The sequence below is a fragment of the Lottia gigantea genome, assembly GCF_000327385.1.
Source record: "Lottia gigantea unplaced genomic scaffold LOTGIsca_26, whole genome shotgun sequence".
In the NCBI taxonomy this organism is placed as follows: domain Eukaryota; kingdom Metazoa; phylum Mollusca; class Gastropoda; family Lottiidae; genus Lottia; species Lottia gigantea.
Window position 1 is genome coordinate 2,344,011 of NW_008708797.1, and position 10,973 is coordinate 2,354,983.

The 10,973-nt window shown below is 31.7% G+C and overlaps 2 protein-coding genes across 2 annotated transcripts in view; both read left to right on the forward strand.

The window, feature by feature from the left end:
• Window positions 1–4,332: 4,332 nt before the first annotated feature.
• LOTGIDRAFT_80190 (hypothetical protein) lies at window positions 4,333–4,825 on the forward strand (the record flags this gene model as incomplete). The annotated part of the gene is made up of 2 exons (XM_009055901.1): window positions 4,333–4,390; window positions 4,677–4,825. Coding segments are annotated over 2 exons (207 nt in total), but the record flags the coding sequence as incomplete, so codon positions are not given.
• A 3,830-nt stretch (window positions 4,826–8,655) lies between these two features.
• Window positions 8,656–10,973, forward strand: part of LOTGIDRAFT_232202 (hypothetical protein) — a 5,665-nt gene continuing 3,347 nt past the window's right edge. The window contains exons 1-5 of the mRNA XM_009056054.1: window positions 8,656–8,793; window positions 9,951–10,024; window positions 10,236–10,328; window positions 10,461–10,541; window positions 10,695–10,786. Of these exons, the coding sequence (XP_009054302.1) occupies window positions 8,739–8,793; window positions 9,951–10,024; window positions 10,236–10,328; window positions 10,461–10,541; window positions 10,695–10,786 (395 nt within the window). The 5' untranslated portion in view covers window positions 8,656–8,738. The remainder of the gene's footprint in view (window positions 8,794–9,950; window positions 10,025–10,235; window positions 10,329–10,460; window positions 10,542–10,694; window positions 10,787–10,973) is intronic.

Below are 10,973 nucleotides of genomic sequence, written 5' to 3' on the forward strand. Positions count from 1 at the left end.
TAAACACTCAAGAAGGCACAATTCTTGACTGTTTTTTTGATGAAACTTGTTATGATTGTTTGTAATCAGAACCCTATTGAAAACCAGAAAGATAGCTTGCCAGGCTAGGTAATATACGCCCACGGGCAGCTTTGATTTTAAATAAAAATGTTTGGCAGTACAGTAACAATTACCAGTATGAAATATTCAACCTTCAGATTTACACTTCTTTTGAACTTTTGTGGCGATACCGATTTTACCAAGTTTCGTCAAAATCTGTATAGAATTGTGCTTTATGGGCTAAAAATTGAACGCATTTTTAAGAACAAAGGCAATAACTCATACTAAACTATTTATTATATACACTCTAGAAGGCACAATTCTTGACAGATTTTGATGAATCTTGCTGTTCATGTTTGTGATCACCCAAGGATGAAGCCTATTAAAAATCAGCAGAATCAAAAAATATTTAGTGTGAGTTAAATACCCTTGTTTTTGAAAATGCGCAAAATGTTTTAGCTCGTCGGCATAATTCTTGACAGATTTTGACGAAATTTGGTGAAATTGTTCAGTATCGCCCAAAAAGTTAAAAAGTTGACTGAAGGTTATTGTACTGCCAAATATTTTTATTTAAAATCAAAGCTGCTAGTGGGCGTATATATCTTGCATGGCAACCTATCTTTCATTTTTGGAAATGGGTGGAAGATTTACGGGACCAATAGGGTGGATAAGTGGGATGATCAATGAGTTCAAAGGCACAATCATGATTCAGTTTGTGAACAAGGTAATTGATTTGGTTGACTCGTTTATGGTTATTCCCCATCGCTTAGATTTGATAGCTTCACACAACTGTCTCAGTAGATCTACATTATATATTCCATTGATAATTGGGTCTTTTTTAAGATAGTCAAGCGACAGAAGTTCCTTGGAATTCCAAAAGTATGAAAACATCATCTTTCATTAATTTTTTTGACGTTTATTGGGTTTCAGGTGGAAAGTGATGAATCCTGGTTTCATCATTTTTACAAATCGGGCCAAAAAAGGTGTTTTAAAGAGGGCACAAATTGTCACGTCCACTGGCAAGAGCTTTAGCGTCAATCTTGCAGAAAATTTTGTCATTCCAAACGCGTTGGTGATATTGTCCTCAATCCTCTCAAGAGAAGGTCCGAAGCCAAAGGGGGACTTGGGGGACAAAGCTTCCTAAATACAATCGTTTTTCCTGGCGTCTATAATTCTCCAAATTTCCTCGTATGGTGGTCCTACAGTGGGATGTGTTGCACATACTTGTTGCACACAAATCCTTGTGTTGTCTGTCCATTTTTTAATTCTAGTTCCAAATGGCCTAATTCCTTTCCCATGACATACACTTTCTTATATAAATCAGTCACAAATTGAAAATAATACAAAACTCAATTGATTCCACCATACTTTAATAAAGCAATAAACATAATAACTTTTTAAAATCTACATAATATAACAAATAATAAATGCCATATATTACGGGGTTGATTTGAGTCTTGAAAATATGTAAATAGTAAATAAAGAATATCGCATACTTCCTTCAAAAATATATCAAACTAAGAATTTTACTCGCTATTTCTATTTATGTCTTTTTTTATATATCAATGAGCATCGTAAAATGACGAGTCGGCATTTTAAAATTAAAACGCGGAGAATTCTGCAGGCCAACATAAATTTGATGGCTCAAATTTCGACGGTGAGCTCTGAACACTATAAATACTGATTGGTTTAGCTAAAATTCCAGTTTCTGAGACAAAAATATATATACTTTATATTTAAAAGTATAATTGGTCAAAAATAAATGCCACATCTATCCCTTTAACTATGTTTAATAGTTGTAGGGTAATAATCACAATTGTTTTGGGATATGGTGGATTTAAAATATAGTTATATACATGTGTATATGAATTTGAATTGATAATATTTCATTGTATTATAATAACATTTAAGATTCACCATATCCGAAAACAAATATGGTTAATAGCCTACAAATATTGAACATTATAGCTTGAATGTAAAATATGCCCACTGGCATCTGTCGGAAATGATTAATGTTTCAAACGGCTATCAAATAATTTCCATATTCGAACTTGACCAAGATCTCATAAATAAATGCATATACCAATTTTCATTAAGACTGGATTATAGTTGTACCCTCTATCATGTCGACAAGCAAAATTGTGCGCACTATTACTTAGTCAAGGACAAAAATTCAGAAAACAACATATCAATTAAATAAACAAGCATACCAAGTTTCATTAAGATTGGATAAAAACCTCTTTTGTGCCTACAAGCAAAGTTGACGCGTTTTTTCTAAGCCAAGTGCAATAACTCAAAACAGAACCCAATTCGAACTTGTCCGAGATCTTATCAATATATACAGATTGGTTATAAAATGTATAGCCTCTATCGTGCCTATACGAGAATTGTGAACGGACGGACAGGGGTGACGGCAATATACGTCCACATTAAATGTGGGCATACACAAAAGATTTAAAATTTTAGTAATTTACTCCAAATTCTTAGGGATTTGAATGAAATACTACATCAGTTAATATCATAAATGAAATGTTGAATGGAGTTAAAACATACTTTGACTTTCTCTGGATATTTCAGATTAAAAATATAAAAACATTTAAACAATAAATCAAAAGCAACTGATAATTTTGTAGGATTAACTAAAATAGCTTGATTCTCTAAAATTAAAAAAAATAATTAGGCTATTCGGTTTGATATTTAAAATGAATGGTTGTTATGTTCGTTCTTTGTAAAAATTCTTCCAGTGAAGTGCTTTCCTGAAAAATACAAAAGATAATTTGAATTAGTCATGAAGTAAACAAAATTGCTTGGTTTAAATAAATAATATTGTTTGAATAGTCAATTTTCTTCTTGTCAGTTCAGTCATATTATTTTTATTAAGAAGAGAACAGTTGGCATTTTCGAGGTTGAATATTTATGTAAATAGTCCTCAGATGTACCAGAACTGCACGAAAATCGCATAATCCCTTCAAAAATACCTTAAAAGGATTGTAAAGAGGTTTTCTAAATTTTGTTTTGCAAAGACAAGGATATAGGATCAATTTGCGCCATTCAAATTTCTAATCAGATTCCTATGGTTCTAGCAATTCTGGACGGGTACCTAACTGCCCTTTTCACATTCTTAGTCTGAGAACATGTATAACTTTTTTTTTACCCACCATGCATGTGATTTGATTTTTGAATCAAAAATACATGCTTTGAGATGAAAGTTAATACATTATTAATGTATATGAAACAAGTTAGGATCTGTCTGTTGATAAGTATCAAGAAGTAATATTTTGATGATAACTTATAATGTTATCAATAACATGTCTCATCAAGATAACACAATATTCTCTATACAGTCTGAAGTAAATCACGCCCAATCTTCACCCCCTCAATAACAGTTTGTGGTACATTCTCTAATATAATTTGAGGATAGTAGGAGGATTGATTTCCTCATAACCAGATTAAAAGATGTTTAATCCAGTATTGGTTACTAGTAAACGTGATACGGTGTAGAGTTGTTGATTAAGATGATTGTAAACAAATACCTAATTGAAGTGGGGGTAAGCTGGGCAAAGAGCAGTAGGCGTTATCATTTATCTATCAAAATGAACTTTGGAAAGTACAAGGTATTATTCTTACAGACATCTCATATCGATATAATTTAATTTGAGACAGGGGTTCAGTCATATTGCCTCATTATAGATAACATTTCAGACTTCATATCTAATTATTAAAGATACTGTCTCATTTCATTCTCGTCGTGATTAGTTTAAAACACCATATAATTATCAGGAAATGGAATATGAAAAATTATTTCGGCACGGCACCACGTCTGCCAATATTTACAGTTTCACACAACTGAATGGAGTGTCATCATCAGGATTGATAGATTTTTCTTGTCGTGTCACTTGGTCAGTAACCAGTTTTTCTGGACATGGTAAAGATGAACCTAGCGTCAAAGACTGCCAAAAACCGAGATGGGAACGAAATATGTATGGTTGTAATTGTAATGTGGTTCCAAAGACTTTTTCGCCAGTATTAGTTTATAGTGAAACATCTAGTAACAACGGAACATCCTGCAAATACTCTTCTAACCATCGGCAGATCAATAACAGTCACCAAACACCAGAATTGCGGCAAAGACTTTTGCTCAATACTCAGTATTATCAAGGAGCGAACTTGTATTACAGACATGAGGTATCAAACAAATTTTCCAATGTGCCTCCATATGACAAGATGTTTGATTTACAGAATGAAGAAAACCAAACTTCAGATAAAAAATCAAGAAAATATAAATGTCAATATTGTAATGTCACTTGTACAAATAATGGCCAATTAAAAGGACACGTGAGAGTCCATACAGGTAAGTTAAATTTGCATTCTTCTGACAACTTACGTTCAGCACTGACATTATTTTACAGGCGGTAAGACGGTAACTTCTGGATTAGGAAGCAGAAACAATTGTTGTGACGCACATATTATGCAAATCCTTGTTAGTTTTACGAATTTCTCGCTTTTAAATACAATTTGTAGTGACATAAGAAACCATATGAAAATGCTGCTATCCTACCGACCCGTACAATACCCCACCCCACCAACTTCCAAAATTATGAAAATATTGTTAAATTTTTTTAGTTTTTTTTTTTTAGGTGAGAAACCATTTCGATGTGATTATATAAACTGTGATAGATCGTTTGCCAGAAATGAAGAATTAACTCGCCACAGAAGAATACATTCTGGTATAAGACCACATCATTGCCAAACTTGTGGTAAATACTTTGGTAGAAAAGATCATCTTAATAAAGTAAGTAGCTATATAGAAAAATACATGTTTTTAAACGTGAGTTTATCTTCTTTTATAAAAAATACAACCTTAGCATCTAGAAATAGCTGAAAATTTATTAAAATGTCCAAATGACATGAAGTTTTTACTCCTTAGCTAGGATGCCCCGGTAAATGGAAAGCAAATGAGGAAGCATATTTAACAGTGTGCATAACTGAGGGAACCGAATATTCTCTAGTGGCAGTCAGTGGCAAGATGGTATATTGGTACCTTAAAAAAAAGATGATAGTTTAACAGAAGTTCTCACTCTTATGTTTTATGTCATAGCTTGATCATATCTGATCATATGGCAAATACAGTCAAATCAATAGTCATGTATATAGTCCAGTTCATGGGTCATCTCAGAAGATTTCAGATATTGGTGCATCATCACAGTAAAATATTTATATCATTGACTGATTCTTTTGCAGCATTTAAAAACACATCTAAAGACTGCAGAGAAAAAGAACTATATATGTATTGTGAGTGGTTGTGGACAAAGATATACTAGAAGTGATGCCTTAGCTCGTCACCAATGGTCAACTCATAGTATCAAACCTAAAACTAATAAATATAAACAATCTCATATTTGTTAAAATAAATTATTTATTATATTTATTCGAATAAATTCATCAACAATAAAAAGTCATTACGTTTTCAATTCATCTCTTCGGGTACATTACATTTTTTTTTTCTGACACATCTTCAAAAATCATCACCTGAGTGCTATTCCACATCATTATTCAAATCAAAGGCAATTTAGGAAAATATTGCCCAATCACATATCATTACCAGTTAAACTCATTTCACTAGATGTCTACCTAGAGACCTGTTCAATGTTAGGTTATGATTTTATTCTGACAATGGTCTGGAAGTGGATTGTCTTTAACATATTTTTGTAAATAAGAACATGTTAGTTTTATTTGGACATCTTCTGCTGTAAAATGATCTAAAGCTGCCTGGAAAATAACAATGTTTTGAAATTAACTTATCGAACTCTGTGGAAGTGACATGGTGCAAGTCTCCCATGGAACATCTGAAAGGGTTCTCATCAAAAAAAATTAGAGAAAAAAATTTTGATTTGGTGCATTCTGACACATATTTTGAATCAAAAACGTATTACAAGCACATTTGCTAGAAATGAAGTGCGGCTATTGAGGGTACAAACCATTTTTTTAGGAGGGTATATATATATATATTTGAACTGAACTATACCTCTGTATATTTACATTAAGATATATATTTGGCAATTCTTATACTTCAGCTTGTACTTTGGTTAGTGTTTAGTAAATTCTATATTTTTGATGAAATCTATATACTGGTATATTTATCACCTTTGATACATTTTGATGCATTTAAGAATTTCTTTTATGAATACAAAAAATTTAATACCTTGGCTAAATGCTTTGCAATTCCTTTGCCTCTGAATACTGGCGGCACTTCTGTATGATATAAATCCACTATCGTGGGCTTTATTAACTCATATTGTAATAATGCCTTTTGACTTTCACCATTTTCTACAAAAAAATACATAATAATTTCTGCAGTTCTGTCATGACATGTATTTTCAAACATTTTTAAACATACTGGATTACTGGTATGCCTTCTACAGGTGACTGGAATTAAATTCTGTCGCCTCATAATGTGAATAATAACACAGAGACATACTTATTGTAAATAATTTAGTAATCAAGTAGCATTTTACATCAGAGAAACCTTAATAAAACGCAACAGAAAAAAATCAGTAAATAAATCATACCACAATTCATTGATATAAAAAATTCTTTATCTTCCTTGGAATGATTAACACTAACATCCATTGTCTTTGAATTTGAACTCCACACGTATTGTGTTAGTCTTGAAGATGATGTAGTTTTTAAAATGTTATTACTCAATCTTGATAACATGTGTAAATAGGTCAGTTATCACCTCATATACATTTCTCTTTAATGTCTGCCTTTGATTTATTTCTATCATCTATTTCTTCCAATACTTGCAGTCCAATTGTTCCTTATTCACTCCTAGAAATATGGACAAAAATTATAGTTCAGAAGACTCTAAATAAAAATGAAACAGAAAAAAAGGAACAAGAAGAAATATCCAGACAAGCACATCTCTTTGATAAGCAGGATGCCAATTATTTTTGTAGTAACCAGTAAGATTTCAGCTTTGATAAAGTTTATAATTATTCCAGATGAAAGACATGCAAAAATAAGATGCCTTCTGCTTTCTTATGTGTAAAGATTCAAACCTTTATCACAATGTTATGTATTCCATAGTATTTTTTTCCTATTTCAAAATATTCATTTATTATCATGATTACCAGTACTGTAGTATGGTCAAGTAACCTAATTTCGCCCTAACCTATTTTTTGTGCATTTCTGGAAATGATTAATAATTTACATGTGGGACCTCTGCATTTGCTTGTTCTGATAAACATGGGTTATTTGTACAATATCAGCTAGTAGAATGAATCCAGTAGTTTCAAGCAAGGTAAAATGTTTAAATGTATACTTTGAAAAATGGCGGATTTCAGTTATTCCTAAACCTCACAATTTTTTTATATAAATACTTAGAGAAGTTTATTATACCACATATCTATAAAGCAAACATTGTACACGAAAATAGGTAACGTACTGACGCATTTTGCTGCTGTTGTCGAATTGGTTACTCATGAAATATGGGTCAAAATGAGGGATTCATAAAGAAGATCGAAACAATCTGTTTTTTTAACCTTGACGAAATTCAAGGTAAAATGTTTAAATGTATACTTTGAAAAATGGCGGATTTCAGTTATTACTAAACCTCACAATTTTTTTATATAAATACTTAGAGAAGTTTATTATACCACATATCTATAAAGCAAACATTGTAAATGAAAATAGGTACCGTACTGACGCATTTTGCTGCTGTTGTCGAATTGGTTACTCATGAAATATGGGTCAAAATGAGGGATTCATAAAGAAGATCGAAACAATCTGTTTTTTTAACCTTGACGAAATTCGGTGTTGAATCCTTATATGCACGAAAATAGATTACACCACTTTAATAACATAAATATGATGATGTTTGTGCGACTATTATTAGCTGCTGGACTGAAACATTTAACTATTCAAGCCTCTGATAGCTATTTAGAAAGTTGTCAGCTGGTGTTGAACTTGAAGAGACAGAAATATTATGGGTTAAACCTAGCGTACTTATTTAAATTAGATCATCCTAGGCCTAACCCATATATATTCGGAGAGCTTGATATTTGTGTAGTTCTGTCATACCATCATAATCCCCAAACATCGATATTCAAATTTTTTTAAAACGAAATTTATCCCTTGTTGGCCATTTAAAACTGTGTTCCAGCCAAAAAGTTCAGGGGACATATACCATACCGGTATATGATATGATAGAGTAGAATAACGCCATTGGCTACTATCAAAACGAAAGTGACTGCTTTTGTCATTAAAGGTAATTTGTTACAAAAAAAAAACACATCTTTGGAGAGGTGGAAAATTCCTCGTGTTTCTGACCCTGCTCCAGCCGATAACTGTCAAAATATCTATCATTAGAGGTAGATGTTTCGGACTATTATTACCGTGGGTTACATTCTCAAATCTGGATCCAATGCTACTTATTAAACTTTTGTGTACAATTAAAAGGTTTTATAAATCGTTTACAGAGAATTTGTACGAAGTTCGATTATGGTTGTAGTTATACCTTTATCAGACTTTGGAACTTGAGGTGCAATGAGAACGATTAATTGTTCGAGAACAAGCAATAAAGGGGCGTTACTCTCAATAAAACTTCCGTTTTTAACAAAATAAATAACACGTGAAAGTACTCATAACAGAAAATAATCATTTATAAACCATAATGTGTTGAGATTGACAATATAGAAATGGCAGAGTGTAAGTTTGCCCAAGATCAACTGGCAAAGTATGGTTGGGTTTCAGGTAATAATGACTCATTTGGACCAATAGTTAGATTATTCGCCTACAGACCAACAGGGTTGACAATACTGTTCACTGTATAAACAGTGTTACTGTTGTAGACGATTATTAGTCAAATTATGTAGTGATCTAGCATCTACTTGTCTCCACTGACAAGATTCGTGGTCAAGCAACCAACACGGCAACAGCGGCAGAATGCGTCACCTATTTTCATGTACAATGTTTGATCTATAAATAAGTCGAGAAAAACACGTTGTATAGATACCAGGTGGTATAATTAACTTCTCTTAGTATTTATCTTTAATATCAATTCATTATAACTAGTGACAATTCCTTCAAAGAACCACGATTTTGAAATAAAATAGTGACTAACAAAATAAGATACCTAGCGTAATTTATTGCTAAAAGTCACTGAAACAACATAAGAATATGGTCCACTTTGTGTTCCATAGAAATTTTCTGCTGACACGGAATCCGTTAGTTGATCACGTGACTTCATTCGTTGGACTACATTCTAGCAGACGACACTTGGAATTCCGATTACCGCTTGGGATTATAAGAAATTCAGCCGATAAAAAATGGTGACGTTTGGTAATAAGTGAAGTCCGCCATTTTGTACTTGTCAAAGTATACATTAATACATTTTACCTTGCTTGAAACTACTGGATTCATTCTACTAGCTGATATTGTAAAACCCATGTTTATCACAACAAACTAATGCGGAGGTTGCGCAAGGTCGCTCATGTAAATTATTAAACATTTCCGGAAATCCACGAATAATAGGTTTCCACGAAATTAGGTTACTTGACTGTAATTCCAAGTTGCCATACCATTTGTCTTATTTTTAAGAATAGAATATCTTTCGGCTCTAAATTGAATAATTGTTTCTAAATCAGATTTGTCTAACTATTTTGTTTCAGATTTCAGTCAAAATATGGAATTATTTTCTTATGAAATTTTGGAGAGAAAATTGTATTTCTTTCAATTGTAAATCATTAACCTTTTTCTATATTTCTTCGGACGTTCAACCTTTAATGATTGTAATGTATTGCTTGTGAATGCAATAAAAAGATTTTGATTTTTTGATGAATATTTTTGCTTTCAAATAGATTGGACAGGATGCTGTGAATAATTTTCTATTGCTGTTTATTATGTTACAGGATCTGGTCTTGGTAAAGATGAACAGGGTATAAAATCGCACATTAAAGTTTCAATCAAGAACAATAAAAAAGGGGTATGTGTTATAAAGATTTGTTGAAAATTTCTGTCAATTCAATTTGTATTTTTGCTAAAATGGTGTGTTTGACAATTACAAGAACAATTTGATGGAAATTCTTACTCTTATTCATTGTTATGTTCTTTTTTCCATATTATGAGAAGTTAAATTGTAAACTAAACTAGGTGCTCTGTAATATAAAATAAATCATGAAATTTATATTTTGTAGGTTGGTCATGATCCAAGTAAAGAATTTACCAACAATTGGTGGGATCAAATGTTCAATGAGGCAGCTAATAGTATAACTGTCAATAATACTGAGGTGATGTATCTTTATATAATTCCATAGTCGTTTAAAGGAAACAATCTTTAGATTCAAATATTGTTTCATTGGATACAAGTTCCTGCTTACCTGAAGTGGTTTGTTTAAACAATATTTTAATGTCATTTGTAGACAGGAGTAGATGTGAAAAAAGTTGAGAAAGAAAATGAGAAAAAAGTGAAGAAAACTGTTCTGTATGGAAATTTTATCAAGGTATGAGTTTAATTCTAAAGAAAAACTCCTTGTCTTTCAAAAGCATTCATGTGAAAAGTGAACCATTTCTTTCATGCTAAGAATATCCTATTCAGGGGGTGTATCTTACCTTGCTTGGCAAGCTATCTTCAAATTCTATGATTTATTGTTCAGACATCAACATTAACTAATACAGAAGATGGATGTAGTGAAGAAATCAGGCATGAAGAAGAGTTATCAGAAGAAGAAGATATAATTAATTCTAAGTAAGAATAAATAAGAATAAACGGAGCCTCTAAGGCGCAATTGTAAACATATTTATTTATTATTTCGTTTAAACGAAATAACATGATGTTATTTCGTTTAAACGAATTAATTATTTCGTCTATTTCGTTTAAACAAAATAATTAACCCATCTTTTTATTTCGTTTAAACGAAATATAAATAAATATG